This window comes from Mustela putorius, unplaced genomic scaffold (genome assembly GCF_011764305.1).
Source record: "Mustela putorius furo isolate JIRA1106 unplaced genomic scaffold, ASM1176430v1.1 tig00000759_pilon_pilon_pilon, whole genome shotgun sequence".
NCBI classification, from domain to species: domain Eukaryota; kingdom Metazoa; phylum Chordata; class Mammalia; order Carnivora; family Mustelidae; genus Mustela; species Mustela putorius.
In genome coordinates, this window is record NW_025421467.1 from 3,066,737 (window position 1) to 3,085,629 (window position 18,893).

The 18,893-nt window shown below is 34.3% G+C and overlaps 1 protein-coding gene across 5 annotated transcripts in view; it reads right to left on the reverse strand.

Moving 5' to 3' along the window:
* EPHA7 (EPH receptor A7) overlaps positions 1-18,893 on the reverse strand; it is a 172,059-nt gene that overhangs the window by 105,017 nt on the left and 48,149 nt on the right. For all 5 annotated transcript variants that reach the window (XM_045084229.1, XM_004766889.3, XM_004766888.3 and 2 more), the window contains exons 4-5: positions 5,709-5,864; positions 4,518-4,853 (exon numbers count right to left, since the gene is read on the reverse strand). In XM_045084229.1, the coding sequence (XP_044940164.1) occupies positions 4,518-4,853; positions 5,709-5,864 (492 nt within the window). The remainder of the gene's footprint in view (positions 1-4,517; positions 4,854-5,708; positions 5,865-18,893) is intronic.

Genomic DNA, 18,893 nt, shown 5'->3' on the forward strand with positions numbered 1-18,893 from the left:
TTCTACTATTATAATTGTTGTAGTACTATAACACACTCTTCTATTCTAATAAATGTAACTGGTATTAAGCTAAAAGCTCAATTTCTATAATATGAGGAGTCAAGTAGCATGATACCATTTCAGAAGAAAATTCAAGTTCAAAGAGCTGAAATAACTTATCTAAAATTAAGTAATTATGTCATCGAATATCAAATCCTTTGCCTTTTCCATTCATGTCTCAATGTTTCCACTCTTGTAAAATCATTTAACTTTTCCTGTGTATGACTAGTTTCCTCATTGGAATTAATTGCACAACATTCATTTCAGCTTGATTATAGAAAGAACTGTGTTATACGAGAAAGGCACAGATGAACATAACATACTCACTGACCTGAAGAATAATTGCTGAGTCATTTAAATTTCTTTGGGGTAAGACCACATATTTTGATTCTGTATGCTTTAAAAATGACCTGAATTTTTTGAGAGATCCCACAGTGAACAGAGGTATTGTAAAGAGACAATAATTTTAGGGTAACCTGTTTTTATGAACTTTCATACTCCTGCAGATCATTTTTGTGTTAATGCACTTAATCTGGAGAAGGAATGTAGTGGCACTTACAATGTCTTAATGAGTGAGCTCCTCTTGAGGGTGTACAATATGATTCCCTTGTTCTCCTGGCAAAATCAAATCTAATCAAATCTCATGTTCAACACTAACGGGTATCTTTTCTGTGAGGACCTCCCTTTTCCCACAGATAGAATGGATCATTCCTTCTTGGGGTTTCTGTATTTTGTTCCTGAAAGTCTACAACATGCCTCACCTTATATTCAAGTGCTCTGTCATATTAGATGTGTAAATAAATTTATCTGCTACAGTATGGGCTCTTCATTAGGGTAGGTACAAACTTTTACCTGCCTTGAGGATAGGAACATTGTCTTCAACAGTGTTTGATACACACTACTCAGTACAGTTGGCTGGGTTAATATTATAATTGTTATATATTAAATTGTTATAATTGTTAATATATAAATTGTTATTAATAACATTTAAATAATCAGCTTTTAAGAACACTTACGTGATTCATTTTTTTTTTTTCACTTACGTGATTCTTAAGATCATTTTTGTTCAAGATAACCTTCCAATGTAAAGGAAAGTTAGGATCATAATGTCATAAATTAAATGCATGTGCTTTCCTCCTCACTTATATATTTTTAAAGTACCTCTGACATACATATGTTTGACATGTGTGACTTCGCCCTTAATAGGTCAAATCATTCCTAACAAAATAAAACAACAATGAAAAGTGTGTGTGTATATATATATATATATATATATATCAGCCAGTTTATGTAGATCATATGTTCCTGACAAATACAAAAATTATTGAAATATGAATATCACATATTATTCTCTGTACACTTTTCATCTTAAAGATGATTATTGGTTTAAAGTAGAATCTCAGTATTAAGATAACTTGTGACTAGATTACAGTCATATTTTGCACAGGCAAAACAAAATTAAACTCCTCCCCCTCTTAAGATTATAAAACTAATTGCCAATTCCAAGTCCCCATTAATGTCTCCCCCACACACACACTGGGAAAGATTAAGATTTTACTCTGTTTTGCCTTGACAGGTTCACAGCTAGTTATATAAAGAGAGGATTAATTCAGCATTCATTTTGCTACTGGCCACAGTAATATTTTTATGACACTAAAGAGTTTTTAAGTTTTTTCCAATATCTATCATCCAACATTTTATCTCCATTTTAGTCACGTAGAACTCCAGTGATCTAGTGAAAAGCACATAGCTCCTAACCAGCAGGGTTGGGGCTGGAGCATAGGTCCTTTAACACAAAAACCTTATGCTTACCCCGAACAAAGCATAAGGGGTAGTCAGTGTACTTCCATTTCCACAAGCACTGGTGGGGAAGGGGTGTTGTGTTCCAAACTGCAAAGCTAACAGAAAAGATACAAAGTGTATACACTACTTTTCAAACACTGGCTGATTATTTTCCATCTTCACTCTATTCTTATCCAGACACAGGGCAGATTCTCCTAATAAATCTCCTTATAGTAGGCATCGATAGATTGCTGATGAGGGGAATAACTGACCAGAGATCCTGATTTCAACTCATCGTTGAAATGACTGTAGCATAAACTAGGTGGGAGGTGATGCTGTTTAGTTAATAGAGAAGGAGAATTTCAAGGACCACTGCCGGTTTCCATAGATAGTAATGAACACAGGCAAAATTTCAAAGCATTCCTCCTTTAGAAAGAACAAAAATACAGGTGGCGGGAAGCAGCGGGAAGTGGGTATGGTATACAAATTCAATAGAATAGTCACTTATATATTCTAAATTTCCTCCATTAAATAAAATAAAGGAAAACTTCTGCCCCGCATTGGGGTTCCCTGATCAGCAGGGAGTCTGTTTCTCCCTCTGCCTCTCTGCACTGTCCCACACCCACCACTGCTCTCCCTTGAACTTGCACCCGTGTTCTCTCTCAAATAAATAAATAAAATCTTAAATAATAAAAAATAAGAAAACTTCTATAAACTTCTTTAATTACCACAGATTCCTGTCTTATTTAGATGCATTTCTTTCTGAAAGTAAAAATTTAAAAAAACTAACTCAAAATTCATGGGGTTTTAGCATTTGAGATGCAATAGAGACTAAGCAGTTCTGAATCAGTATTTTAGTATAAAAATATAAACATTGTTTCTTAACTTGCTTATATTTATTCTTCTTAAAATTTTTAAAATCTTTATTGAGGTATATTTACATGCCAAATTTACTCATTTTAAGTGTATAATTCAATATTTTCTTTATTATAGGAGCAAACAAAACAAAACAAAACAAAACAAAACAAAATCAAGAACCAAAACAAAAACTAAAACAAAACAGATCCCCAAAGCAGTCTGTTTGGTGAACTCTATTTGTGGCATCAGTTCAGCAACTTTGGGTCATTTAAAAATAAATACAAATGTCCCTTCCATACTTGATATCACAGGGATAAAATAACAATGCTAGCGCAGTAGACCTAAGAGTTTCTACTAACAGCGATAGTGTCACAATCATGATCCTAAAATGTTTTGAACTCACTCACTGTAAAGTTAATGGTGACAAATTTCAATATAAAGCAACACAAGCAAATAAATCTGACCAAATGATTTGAAGAGAACAGTAAATAGGGTCAAGGCAAATACAAGGAATCAAACCAAATAAGTTCAACTAGTTATTTCTTTTGTCCAATTTTTGAAAATTTAACATTTTCTAAGTTGCTTTTCCTCCAGACTTCTGCTTTTACACAAGAGATCTGATTTGCAATTGGCTTTCAAATAAACATCAAAATGAAACCTTTAGAATAAGAGCCCACTAATCTTTTCAAAAAGGTAAGCATGAGACCAAATGCATGGATTTCATTCTGCAGATAAAATTTAATAGGTAACATTTTGTTAAAATTCAAATGGAAGTGAAGAATAGATTATTTTATGTCCAGAAATTTGGGATAATACTGGTTTCTGACAGACAACCAAAGATCAAGAAGACTTTGCTATAAGCTTATTATGATGCTCACACAACTCAGTACTCCAGGGCAGGTCCTATTTCATTAATGATGATGACATGGCACTTGGCTACATCTACTACATAGCATCTTCTTTCAGCAGCAAGACGTTGAGAAAGCCCTCAATTTCTGAAACTTCTTTCAGTAGTAAGATTTTCTGAAGATCTAGATTGTCTCCAATTTCTGAAACTTCCTTTCCAATTTGTATTTTCCAAAACATACCACAACAAAGAATGACTGAGCAGGGCACCTCGCATGCCAAGAAAAAAGTAAATGAAAACTGCTTTGACGCTAAGTTACGAGTTCACAATCATCATGGCTATTATTGCTTAATTCTATTTATTTTGAAATCCTCATGAGACCTCCCAAGTCTGTGCTCTAATATTATGAACAGTAATGGGATCACCAATCTACTACTGATGAACTTAAAATTCCCTCATGCAAATTTTGACACCAACCTGTTATATGTTACGAATATCCCATTCTATGTGGTAAAATATTGGCTAACAGAAAGTGAGACAGGGCGTTCAACTCTTTCATCATTCTTAATTATCATGGAGATTTTGATCATAAGCGCATACCACACAAAAAAGTAAAACTGCAAGAACCAGCCTACATCTCATTTTGTCCAGAATTTTCACTCCCTTCCTCAAGATCTTTCCGCAGACCTGCTTGTCGTAGAACAGTCTTAACTGCCTTACAATTTATCCCTTTTTAGTTCTCCTGTCAGATCTCTGGAGATGTTAATGAGTCTAGCAATGGTTTAATAGGCAACAGGAGAAATAACAAAGAAAAGTTAAAGGTGTGAATAATCAACAGGCTAGAATAATCTAATCGAGTTCTGTGTAGCCAAGTTAACTAAATGCTAGAATAATCGAGTTCTGTGTAGCCAAGTTAACTAAATGCCCAAGCAAGACACCTCACTTATGTAGTCGCATTATTCACTTAGTGAAGACAAACACAAAAACATACCTGCTTGGCCAGTGGTGATGCTGACAGCCGCGAAGAGCCTCTGGGATCGGCTTAAGTCAGAAACTCCATTTACAGCTTCCACTTCAAAAGTATAGTTGGCATGGGCTAGCAGGTCCATGACAGTGACATAGTTGTCCTCTAATCCAGTCTGCTGCGGCATGTATCCAATGTTACTCCCACAGGGAACACATTCTCCCTGCTCCCAACTGCACCGCTTACACAATATTCTGTAGGTTACATCATTTCTTCCCCCATTGTCTGCAGGAGGACTCCATTCCAAACTCACTGTAGTTTGGTTGATGTTGAAAATGAGGTTCTGTGGTGCAGATGGAGGCCCTGTGGAAACCAACAATAAACAAACAAATAAACAAAAATAGAAAAAAACAAACCCAAGACATGAATGAAAGGATCAGAATGGGCCATTAAGCTAGTGGCTCAATTACCATACAGAAAACTAGTTGAAATGCTTTCTTTTACATAAACATTTCATTACCTTTCCTAGAGAAGCTGCATAAAAGCCTCCTTGAATTCACTTGGCAAGAGGCTTTATTTATTTTCCATTTAATATGTCAAAATGAAAACAGGATAACAACTGTCTTTGTACTTTTGCCACAGTCTTTAGCTATTTTTCTTCCAAGCAATTAAAAAGAACAGTTAATGCACCTAAAAAAAACAGTTGTGCAGTTGTTTAAAAATAGTCTCCCTTTTAACCATATAACAGAGAATACATCTATTCATTCTTAATGTGCTCAAGAATGATTTACAGGAAGTCTGGGATTGGCTTTGGATTTGGGTCGCTCCAACATTCATTAACTGAAGCACCAAGATGTGAGATTTGCTCTATTTAGTGATGGAATGTTAATTTGTAAACCATGACATTTAATCACATTTCGCATCTAAGTAAGACTCAAATAATTCTTACATTTATTTGTGATTCTTATTGGATGCAAGTGAAAAATATCATTAAGATGCATCTTGATTTTGCAGATGTGAAAGTCTCACTAAAGATGACATAAGATGTATCTATTTTCTATTATTATTTAGCCTTATCAGCACATGAAAAAATGTAAACATTTACTAATAACGAAGAAGGCACTCACAGATCCGAAGCCTATCTCAACAATGTCACAATAATATAAACGAGTTGAAGGCTTCTGAAAGTCCTTCCCTACTTTACTAATATGAACTTACTTGTGCAGGCAACATACGGCGGATCAGATGGAGCCCTGTAATACCCATCCTCACATTCGCATCTTGAGGAGCCTTCTTTATCAGAAAAACTGTGAGTTGGACAACGAGAGCACTGAAGATCTTGAGAGGAAGATTTGTAGAACCCACGGCCACAGGCTGGGTATGCAAAAGAAAGTGAAAATAGAAACATGAGAGCAAATAGATGTTCTTAATTTCAGTAATATTTAGCAAAGAATAAAATAGGAAATTTAATTTCCGAAAAACAAGCTCTCTATGGTAAAATTTTGTTCCCATGTATGTCAATAACCCAGTTTTATTAATACTGCATTTTAAAGTGAAATAATAAAAATCAAATGATATGTCAACTTGCACCTATAATTGGCATCAGTTAAAGATCTAGAGCCCAAAACTGAACAGAAACATAACTTAATTGGACAGAAATATAGGATATTTAATTCAGATGAGTTCATTTTCAATATAATTTATATTTGTTGATACAAATTAACATACTTCAAAGTTATGTTCTCTTAATATAATGTGGCAGTAAATTGACTTTATGTGTTTACTTGGTTCATTTTGAAAAATATTAAAATGGTTTTAATTACCTGACTAGAAATATCAATGATACAAAAATTTCATCGGAAAATGGTAGAAATGTATATCCTCCCAAATTTTCAGAAAACGTCAAGATATCATTTCAACCAATTTTAAGTTATAAGGCAGGCTGCATTCCATTAAGTGAAGTTTCCTGTTACTAAAAATAACAAAATCCTATGAAAAGGAGAAACCTATTCCACCAGAAATAAGGAGAACGCCTTCAACTGTAAACAGATGATGACTGTTTCTCCTCTGCAAAGAGAGGTTAACAATAGTCACACTAACCTAGCAACTGCTCTCAGGAATGAATAGACGTGTACAAAGAATGTCTCTATCACCTCCTAGTGAGGCTGCTTTTACTAATTTATATCCTATTTTCTACTAAGTCCAAGCAGTCTTGAACAATTTTTTATCATTGATCATTTTATATATTTATCTTTAATTAAAATTAAGCAAATTAAATTTTCATTATTTCAACAAATTTTTTTAATTAATGGTTTCATACATTGAGTATATTAAATAAGTTTAATTTACCCTTCACTTTATCAAATGAATATATGCTTAGGTTTTAGTGACTTCAAATTTAATAGAAATTAATCATTATCTATAAGGAAAAATTAGTGAATAACATAAATTCAATTATGACTTTTAACTTATTATATTCACATTTATGTAATGTCCTCAACTCGGGCATCAGGAACGTAAGTGCATTTTCATTTTCAAGTGGGATAAACAATTCTATCTTATCAAAATGGTATACTGAGTCTTTCTCTACTTTTGTCCACATGCTCAGTATTTAATACATAATACGATCAATTGAGAGTTCAAAATCATCTTTTGAGCTTCAAGAAATAACGCTATTTCACACAAATGAGACAAGTGTTTTAGATACTTAAAAACTTAAAGGCGTGTTATATTGCAAAAGGTAATTGATAGATATGTAAACAGAACTACAACCATCTCCTTGTAAATATACGATCCACTACTATCTTCAGAAGCCAGTCTGCCTTTATGGCTACCGCAATTCATAGAAGAGGAAGCATTCACAAACATCTTAGGAAAAGAAGCTTAATACAACTTCACATGTAGCAATTACTACAAATCTAAGGCACAGAGAAAATGAGATTGATTGCAAAATAGTATAACAAAAATATAACTCTTTAAAATGTTTCTAGGAGCGCCTGGGTGGCTCAGTGGGTTAGGTTAAAGCCTCTGCTTTTAGCTCAGGTCGTGATCCCAGGGTTATGGGATCGAGCCCCACATCAGGCTCTCTGCTCTGCGGGGAGCCTGCTTCCTCCTCTCTTTCTCTCTCTGCCTGCCTCTCTGCCTATTTGTGATCTCTGTCTGTCAAATAAATAAATAAAATCTTAAAAAAATAAATAAAATAAAATAAAATAAAATGTTTCTAAAGATATGATCTTGCCACATAAAAATGGTTAACTAGTAAAATAAAGGATTTGACAAGGGTTTCTTTGGATAGAAATTCCTCTCTTTTAAGTATTCACTGTACCTTGCTTTATGTATCGTCTATAATTAAGTGATCACATATGATATCCGTAAGATAGAGAAGATCATGTTTTACTCACAACCTGCACTTTGATAACATTAAGGACCAGAGAATTTAAAAAGAAAAAGAAAGAGCCAGTTAGAAGAGACATGTGCTGACCATCTTTAATGACCCGTGTGTTAGTTTTTACAAGGAGTGGAGGCTAGGGAGCAGGGAAATGGGAAGCACAATGGTAACGTAATTTACCATCTACTAGGGAAAGCTTCCAGAATTAGTAGGCAGCACACTACCTAGTGGAATCCCGCAGAATCCTCATTCTCCCATTGCAAATAAAAGCTTCTAATAAAGGCGTAGTTTATTTTTCTTACAAATAAGGAGGGACATTTCTTGCTCAACTTGCATGGTTTCTAGAATATATATGGATCCTAATGTGGAGAAATTTAAAATCCTTATCACTCAACTTTCAAAGTTACATTAAATTCCGTTGCCACTTTAACAGATGGGAAAGCAGATTTGAAGCAAAAGTAACCTGAGTTCTTCAAATAATTGTTTGTCTAGGTTAAAACTGGATTTAGAACACAGGACTGCTGATACTCAACCATATGCTATCCACCAGCCTTGACTGCTCAATGAGCCAAAGTCTGGCACTTATTCACTGGGTCTCCAGGGCTCTAGTTACCCTAAAAATTAATTTTTGATGGGTCCTTGTTGTCTTTCATTATACCCTTTTACTAATTTAAAGCTATTATTTTAATTTAGAAAGCTATGAAATAATAGCCAAACACACCTCATAGAAGAGATACTAAATAGGTATTCTCAATTGCACTGTGAATTTTGGCATCGAAGATGCCTGAAAAATTGTGGCCTACATGCATGGGTATCATTAAATAGATAATGATAGAGGCAGTACCGGAAAAATGTGGTCATCAAAGTCTTAACATTTTTTCTTTGAAGTAATATTCTGTTTCAGTTCAGTTAATATTGAAAATAATAAGTTGTGACAAGACAGTTTTCACCTAATCTCTAGGAAGACTATTAATTTAGAGTTATTAAAAATAAGTACAAAATCTTTGGAGCAATGGTGTTAAGAGCAAAGCCAAGAACATGCAAAGGCATAAGCTGTATCTCTTAGGATAATAGTGAGCAACTGGGTGGTAAAAAAGTTTGGGGAGGAAGTTAACAGATGCTCTTAAAATTACAATTTTAGATGAGATATCTATACAAAATAGCTTGAGTAAAATACTCAATGCAAGAAATGGGGGGAAGTGGCACCCCACAATCAGCCACATAGGGAAGAACAAGGGGACCCCTGCAAAGGCTCCCGAAAAGGCTATGTGGAAATCAAGGCAGTCTCTCCTCTCTATAAATGTAGCTGGCTTTCCAAAAATTACTAGTACAAAAGTTTTTAGAGGTAAATGTCTTCTGAAACCTCAAGGATACATTCCCTTTATACACAGCTATGAAGTATGCAAGAATAACTTGCTAGATATTGTCCAAATGTGGCTTTGAAACTTTTCTTTCTTCGCTTTGTTTCTCAATTTGTTCAATAGCATTTGAACTCTCAGGGTAAACTTTAATTCATATAATATGAGTGCTATGGTAAAGTTAGTTACAACAAGAAACATACAATTTTAATTTCCTGCCTCTTGATGTTTTTGCTTTTTTAAATTAAAGATTATTTTTAGGTAATGTTCACTAGACTGATGAAGACTGGGAATATGTATAAAATTTGTGTTCCATATTTAATTATTTTTGTAAAAATAATCTTTCACCTATTATTTGAGTAATAGTATTTTTTCAGTGTTACCATGAAGACCTGGATTGATTCTTTTGATTGCTGTTGTTGTTGTTGTTTTTGTTTTTGGTCCTTTGGGGCCCTAATGAATAAAATAATGTAAGTTCATTACCCCAGAGCTGAGAACCATAATCTTGTCAGATTTCATACACCAAGCAAGTTTTCACTTAGTCCATTCTAATGAAAAGCCATCAAAGAAAAAGGGAATCTAAGAAGCAAGTGAAACTTGTTTACCATGCACTAAAAATACAGTGCAATACATCCACTAAATTATGGTACAATACACTCTACTACAAGACCTGTTATACTATTTACTGTGATGAAATAAATATAATCTATTATGCTCAATTTCATCTATATTTCAATAAGAATAGCGCCCTTATGTAACTACATTTGTTCAAATAATGTTTGAGATTTCAATTCTTTTAAAAAAGAACACAAAAGGCAATAGGGTTTCCCATTTATAAAAGAATTACTTAAAAGTAATAATACTGCAACAAATTTGGAACATGAGGACATTTAAATACATGAGAGTTGTTACTAAAGTCTTGTATTCTGATTTCGCAGCTAAACTCTCCTCACAATCAGATTCCGAACTTGCGTTCAACGGATGTCAAGTGTTTAAGCAACAGGGGGCCAGGACTTTGAGCATATACTTGCGTGATGCACACAGTCTGTGGAACAATCAGCGTACTGGTAGAACAAATCTGTGCTCAACACAGATCAACAATTCTAAAGGTCATCCTAGAAGCCGTAGACAAATTTCTGGGTAGGTTAAGCAATTAGGTGAAATGGAATATGTCTTCCTTCTGAATGAGTACGCAGATACTCAGACTCTTTGGTTCTTTAGGTTTATGACCTTTAAGGGTAACCTTGTGTGTGTGTGGGGGGGGTAGATATCCTATTGGTTATATTTCTAAAGACCCTTTCCCATAAACTGGTTATCCCAGAAAATCCACATACTTGTAGAGTTATTCTCTAGAAGAAGATTCTTCTGGTCCTTAATGGACTCTTTGGAAATCTTAAACTCGACTTCTAATCTCAGACACAACTGACAGCAACCGGGACTTTCAGGCACTGATGATCTATATCTTGGTCACCTGTCCTCCATGACTGCACATTAGGGATGCTTTGAAAAAACCCTAATGACTTGGCCTTATCAAAATAATTGAATCATTACTAGGGTCTGGACTTTTCTGTATTTTAAAAGCTTTCCATGTTTAGAACCATCTTCCAGCAAGTCCCCGGATGCTCCAACTATCAAAATTTTCTCCAACTATCAAAATTTCTAAAGAATGCATGACAAGATATCTTCACCATAAAATTGATGAGGGAGGAAAAATAAGATACTATTAAGAAATCTAATAAAACAGAATTTTAGGAAAAGTAAAAGGAAGAATGAAAATTCATTAATAAGCCAATCAAAAATAGGCATAGAATGTGAATAGATAGTTCTATATGGAAGACATACAACAGCCAATGAAAACACACAAAAATGATCAACATGATTTTCCAGCACAGAAATAGAAATCAAAACCATAACGAGATACTACCTATACCCAGTAGGATGGTTATAAGAGAAAAAAAAAAAGGGGGGGGTTAGCTAAAACAAGTGTTAGCAAGAACATGGAAGAGTTAGAAGCCTCATACCTTGCTGTTAGGGATGTAAAATTGTACAGCCACTTAAACAAAAACTGGCAATTTCTAAAGAAGTTAAAAGTGCTTAGCTACCAGATTAGCCAACAATTCCACTCCTATGTATATACCCAAGAGAAATAAAAATGTGTATCGACACAAAAACTTACACATAAATGTTCTCAGTGAAATTATTCATAATAGCCCCAAAAGGAGAAACCCAGATGTGCGTCATCTAATGAATAAACACAATAGCATATTATTCAGTGATCAAACATGGATGGATGAACCTTGAAAACATGAGGCTACGTGAAAGAATACAATCACAAAAACATTTCCCTTATATGAAATGCCCAGAATAGATAAACCTATAGAGACAAAGCATAGATTAGCGGCTTTGAGGAGCTGAGGCAGTGAGGGGAAATGGAGAGTGACTATTAATGGGTGTAAGGTTTCTTTTTGAGGTGACGGAAATGCTCTAAATGTGATTTATAATGACGGTCATACAACTCATGTCTATACTGAAAAACCACTGAATTGTTCACTTTAATGGATGAATTGTACAGTATGTGAATTATGTTTCAGTAAAGCTGATATATACAATGAAATCCAGGGGCGCCTGGGTGGCTCAGTGGGTTAAAGCCTCTGCCTTCGGCTCAGGTCATGATCCCAGGGTCCTGGGATAGAGCCTCACATCGGGCTCTCTGCTCAGCAGGGAGCCTGCTTCCTCCTCTCTCTCTCTGCCTGTCTCTCTGCCTACTTGTAACCTCTGTCTTTCAAATAAATAAATAAATACATCTTAAAAAAAAAAAGAAATACATTAATAATATAACTTCAAATTGAACATATGAGTAAGCAAACATTAAGAAAAAATGCCAAATTACATCTGTTGATAGTGTGCTAGTTTGTCTTTCTAACACTTACACTCTATATTCATCTATTTTTATAAAGCCATAGTTAGGAGGCATCTGGGTGACTTAGTTGGTTAAGTGCCTGACTCTTGATTGGAGCTAAAGTCATGATCTCAGGGGTCATGAGATCAAGCCCTACAAGAGGGCTCCATGCTCAGTGGGGAATCTGCTTCTCTCCCTCTCCTGCGTCTTCCCCACTTGCAGGCTTTCACCTTCTCTCTTTCTCTCTCTCTTCCCAAATAAATAAATAAATTTTAAGAAAAAATTAAAGCTGTAGTGAGGCATAACAAATTAAATATGAATTATAAAAATATTAGAAAATTTTAAACCTATAATCTAGGTTATAATCTATAATCAATATATTTGTTTACCCATGTGTTAATTTTAGTTTCATAAATAACAATTTTTCTTTTATCTGAAGAGTAGCAATTTTATTTGAACAATTTTTTAACAATAGAAAAAGAGTCTTATCAAAATCACACTTATAATTAGGAGAGATTTTTAATTATACAGAGTTAGTTTTATGTGAATATCTGAATAGACCTTAAAAATTATTTTGATTTACCCTCATCTCTTTGTCAGACAAGGGAAGCCCCAGCCCCCCCCACCTTTCTCCTACCATAAGCTAAGCAAATACCACAGATTCAGCTTCTTCAGGTCTCACACTCTGTTTCCAGACCTGCGATTTGAAGCACAATTGAACTTTTTCTGAAGGAATTATGTGTATATGTCTGTGTGTAAAATATGAGGCTTTGCAGATGTTTCCGGCCGCAGTTACGCAGCTGCAAAGAGTTTATTAATTATGAACTATAAGAGGATTGTTCTGTAACTGGAACTTTCTGGGCCTTAATATTGTTGTAGAACCTACACACACACTTAGTTAGGGATTCTAATGACTGTTGTTATTTTATTTATTGCAGATGGACACTGTACTTAATCCAGGGCCTAATTCAGAGCAAAGCTAGTCTGTTTCCATAGGCTCTTTCAAATACTTGTGTCATATTAATGTCTATGCTCTGTAATGCAAAGGGGAAAGCACAGCTTGCAGAAATAGTACTCCCACTGCTCAAAGTGCTGACCTCATCTGGGATGGACAGATCCAGAATCTGTTTTTTAATCCTATTGACAGGGCCTCAGTGGGAATAATTACAAAAGTCTGCCTGAAAGCCAGACCTCCTGTCACTGATATGCTATGATTTTTCACATTGAGAATGAACAGCGGGCAGAGAGGATAAAAACAACATGATGTAACGAGTGTATTACAGCTATCCAGGCACCATCCATATTACCCCACAGCTAACTTGTAGGAGTTTAGAGAAGAAATGATGAGGAATATAAAGTTCGTGATAACAGGTGCTCAAGTGCTGAAAATACTGGGGGATTTTTGAAACTAACAAAAGAAAAATTAATTTCAGGGCATTATAAATATATATGTGTGTTATTTAATTGAGTACTTAATGTTTTGTTAATACCATACAGTGGAAAAGAAACAGGTAAAATAAGAACCTTTTAAAATTTTACATTAAAACTTTTTAAAAAGGCTGTAAGAGAAAAGAAAACAACGCATTATGTAAAGACTGCGTTTTTGTCCTTTATTATCAGTTTGGAATACGTTAGGAATTTTACTGAGGTTTGACATTGAAATGCTTGTTATTTTATCAGAAAATTGCTGTAATGATGTCACCACCAAAATGATAAAAAAGAGTAAAAAATATCAAATTAGGACACTGAGATCTCTTTGGTCTTATCTTCTTATTCTATTTTACAAATATGAGTTATGTTAAACAGGCAATGTGATAGAACAAAGGAGAACTGGGTTTTAACTAAAAAAAAATCTGTGTTCAAATCTACCCCACCATTTACTCACATGCACTTTGGATGAAATCACTTCACATTCCTGGAGTTCAGTGCCTTTGTTTCCTTGTTATTATTTACTAAGTATTATAGACATACTAATTCTATATATTTACATAAAACTATAGAAAATCGTTTTCTATTTTATACATACTTACAATATATAAAACTATATAAAGTAGTTTTATATTTATATATAGCTTATGTATATATAAATATATTTCTATTTATAAAAACATCTTCACAATAACACAGTAATCAGTTATCTAGCTATTAAACCTCCCTACAATGTTTTTTGTTGAAATGTTATATTTAAAAACATGTATACTTCAGCCCCCATCACCAAATCCCCAAAACCCCACATATAATTACACTCACTTCGTCTTTGAGTGGTGCCTCAGCAAGAGTATGAAAGACCTGGCCTGCCTCTGTATTCCATGCCTGATAGGCAATGGCACATATTGTGTCAAGATGCATCTGCCTAGCAGTTCACCTCCGGCCCTCCTGGTGCCATTGTGGTCAAACATGGCCTGTGTTCCCAGACATGTGCACATTCACTTCGGTTCATGCAGGTAAGAATCCAGAAGTGGAGTTCTTAAATTATATGAATAACTTAAAAACTGACTCCCATTAAAAGGGAATACACATAATGAAATCAGACCCTTCTGGATCTCGCTCAATATTGTTCTCATAGGTTCATTCTGAGAGATCAACCCACAGATAGAACAACTGAATTACCTAAACAAACGTAGGATTTATTAACCTACTGGAAAAGGACTGAAACAGAGTAATTTTAACCCTAATTCAAGTCTATAGCAAAACAAGTGTAACTATTGGGTCCTCAGGGATGACTGAAAACACTTAAATTAGGGGAAGCTAAGGGTGACCAAAAAAAAAAAAAAGGCTTATTTGTGATGCAGAATTATTTTATTTTACTAAAAGATTTCCTTGAGGGCATTATGATTATGAGCAAGAGGCTGCAAAGAGAAGCGCTCTTAAACACTGGCTGGTGTTGGGAAGATTTTAGGTGAAGGCACAATTTACTATAGCATTTAGGCCACTGTTAAGTTTACACTCAAATATCTCTCTTATATTTATTATAAGACTGTAAGTTTTATAATTTCAGTTTTATTATTCATTCTCATTACACTAAGCCATTCCTCACTGTTTTGAAAACATACCAAGAAAGTTCAGACAATGGAGGCTTTATAGACAAAAAGTGATGCAAAATATATGAGTGAGGATTCTTCTTTTAAAAGATCAATACTCTAGTTTTAACATAATCATTTTAAAACAACACCTCTTCAAGGATGAAATTCACATTCTGAATGACATATTGTTAATTTCACCACAGAAAGTCTCACTTCAACAATCCTGAAAAGACAATACAACATGCCCGTTATACAAATTGTGACACTGGCTTCCCCTCAAGCTTGTCCTAGCTGTGTAAACTTCGCAAATCTGCTTAAGTTCTCTGCGCCCAGTTTTTCCATATCAGAAGTAGAGAAACCTAATAATAAGACTATCTCATGAGACTACTGTGAATTAAAGTGCATAATTCATGTGAAAAATCTAGCACAGTGCCTGGTGGAGAATAAGCACTCAATAAATAACCATTATAATTATTTCTTAATGCCAATCTCCATGCTGTTTTGATTTCACCCTAGTTTCTACCTGTGATAAACAACAAGCCGATTCTCCATTATCAGATGTGTGTGCAAACAAAAAACACAAATTATTAGACAAATTACTCATTCCTGCCCTGACTTAATAATTATTGTTTGCCTACTCTTTGCATCATGCAAGGCAGTGGACCAAAGTTATGTACACCAAAAAGCAAATATTATGATCTCCAAATACATATTACCTTTGATCTGGCATTAAATGGTATGGATAATCAGTTGCTTATGTGCTTAAGCTAATTAAATTTCTGGTATTTCATAAGAAATCATTATGTAAATTATATATATTGTGCCTTAACTTGTATCTTTTGCAATGTGTTTAATTATCTCCTATTTCAGTGGTGAATACAGACTCTAAAGTCACCTTTCCTGCCAGAGCTGTAGCATTTCATCAATGTGAAGAGAGAAAACTACTCGGCACAGGTAGACATGCAGGAAATGTGGGAAGGGACATTATTGACCAATTATATTTAAACTGGAGAGTTATTTGTGGCAGCTATTGCTTTGTCTTTCAGTGAAGCTAATAGTGGATCTGGCAACATTAGAATATTTCATAAAAGCAGGTTACTTCAGGTTCAAAAAATTTAGCAGGGTATGAAATGTGTATATAAATACAAATGTTTGAAATTTAATCATATTTAATAAAGTGAGCACTTTTAGTTCAATTCAAAGAATGAAAATTAAAGTATCACGTTAGTGATTCATCAATAATTGGTTTCTCTCCCACAATACACTTAAATCTGTCTATCCGTAGAAAAAGTTTTCAAGATCTATAGCCAAAATGAAAAGAAATAATTCCACTTTAATTTCTTAAAACAAAGAAGCATCCTTCCATTTCAACCAGTCTTTTAAAACATCAAATTTTTACCATTAGTTTTCAGCAAAAATTTCAAAAATGATTAAAACAAAAATCATCAGTTAAAACAATTTTTCTAGCTATATTATGAAGACCAGTATTTTTTTCCTTATTTAGTCAGTTATGTAATGTAGATCAATACTAAGTCTTGTGAAGCAAATAACCCTAAAGCAGTTTAAGGCAGTTTGAACATGTGGGGAGATAAATAATCATCTCTGTTATGTCAGTGGAAAATTTTCTGAAGATCATAAAGAAATCAGTTTGCCCTGAAGCATGACATTTTAAAAAGATGCAGCAGGACAATGAGGATATTCACTCAATCCTTAATTCTTAGAAACAAAAGAAAGTAACAGGCAGAATAAATCCTCACAACAAATGATGTTGTCGAGCGCAATCCTTTCTTCAAAAAATGGAGCTCACTACATGTACAAACACACACACACACATACACCCCCAAGCAAACAGACTTATACATACATACACACATTATGTATGTATGTATGTAGAGTTCTGAGATAATCAGAACTGTTAGAAATAAAACAATAAGAATTCTGTAACTGGATTCCCATACTTCCTACTACTTAATAACAGAAAACCAATTTTTCATTTTTAATCTTCACACAAAGCAAATAATTGGACACAGCTCTATCTGTACCTGATCTACTTTGCACTCATAGCATTTTACAAAAAGTGAATGTAGGTACGATTAGGTTATTGTTTAATACATTTTTAATAAAAAATATTTTTGGTAACGGTAGCTACGTTAGACATGTAAAAAGACATCTAGTTCAGTTCCTGTTCTTATGAATAACTAATTCATCTTTCATGAACCAGTTAAAAGCTTTACTTCCTCCTAAAGCTACCAAGGAGGACGGTACAATGCTGTCTGCACAACACACCACAATTATCGCATTAACGGTGTCATGATTATTTCTCCATGTGTGTCTCTTCCACCTCCCCGTGAGACCCTCATGGGCAGAGATTTTATGTGTCTGTAGATTCCAGAGCCTCACACAATGTCTAGCACATAGCAGGAAGTTAACCTGCATTTACTGAATGAAAGAATCATTATTCATCTTGCAATATTAGGCATCTGGTAATAACTATCCTACTTACCAGAGGCTAATTCACCAACACAACTTAGTAAACTTTTTATAGTAATCAGATCAATGGAAACAGCATGGCACATTCTTAAGTACATTGTAGTAGAGTCCTGACTACATCAGCTAAGGAAAGACATTTCATGGCCTCTCACTCTTGAGGAGCCTTGTTAGGCTGTGCAAGAAGACAACTGCGCGGCCATGTTTAGATTAATGCTTTAGATAACTTCTAACATGATTCTACGAGCATTCTTAACATGGTGATATGAATAAGTACATGAATGAGATGTGAAATATTTTATAAGCACATAATTAGAGCATCTTTCTTTGAACCTGGGAAAGAAAACTTCCAAGAAAGGGAAAACTACTAGTTGTGAATTGTAAATCATAATAACACTGTCAGTGTAAGGCTCTTTTCTAAGACAAAAAAGATCAAGTGATAGCTCTACATTCTTAAAAAGAAGACCATTTTTTCCTTAAATATATGACCTATCCAGACTCAAAAACAAGAATATTCTAGTCCTGGGTAGTCCAGAATTGCCATATCGAAAAAGTAAACATATACTTTCATTTCTGTTAGTAATTTGGAACTAGACAGGCCACTATTAAAATAAATTCTTATAATTAACATTTCTATTGGAAAACACAGAAACATCACTGATGCCTTACATTATGAAAAATGATTTCAATTTATTTCTTACTGGCTCTCTTCTAACTTTTAAAAACAATTATTGTAAACAAAAAACTAATTTAAATACAATGGGCTGTTACATCTTTTCTTTTATAATGAGCATAAACACACATATATCCACACACCCTTCTATACCTTTATGTTTTTGCATTCGATTTCTAAGATAAATTCATTTTATCTTATCTAAGATGTATCTAATATAAATCCATTTTGTATACAACCTATGGGAAGGGGCATAGCAAAATTAAGGGTTAAAGCCCATTTATACGTAGCTATAATATTTTACTTTCTTCAGGTTAAAAACTGAAACCTAAAAGAACGGGAAAACTGGATAAGAACATAAAGTACCCTACCATGAAGAATGGAAGGCATTAAGAGAGGGAAGGGAAAAATGAAGGGGGGATATCAGAGGGGGAGACGAACCATGAGACACTATGGACTCCAGGAAACAAACTGAAGTTTTAGAGGGAAAGGAGGTGGGGGAATAAGTTAGCCTGGTGATTGGTATTATGGAAGGCAAGTACGGTATGTAGCACTGGGTGTTACACGTGAATAAT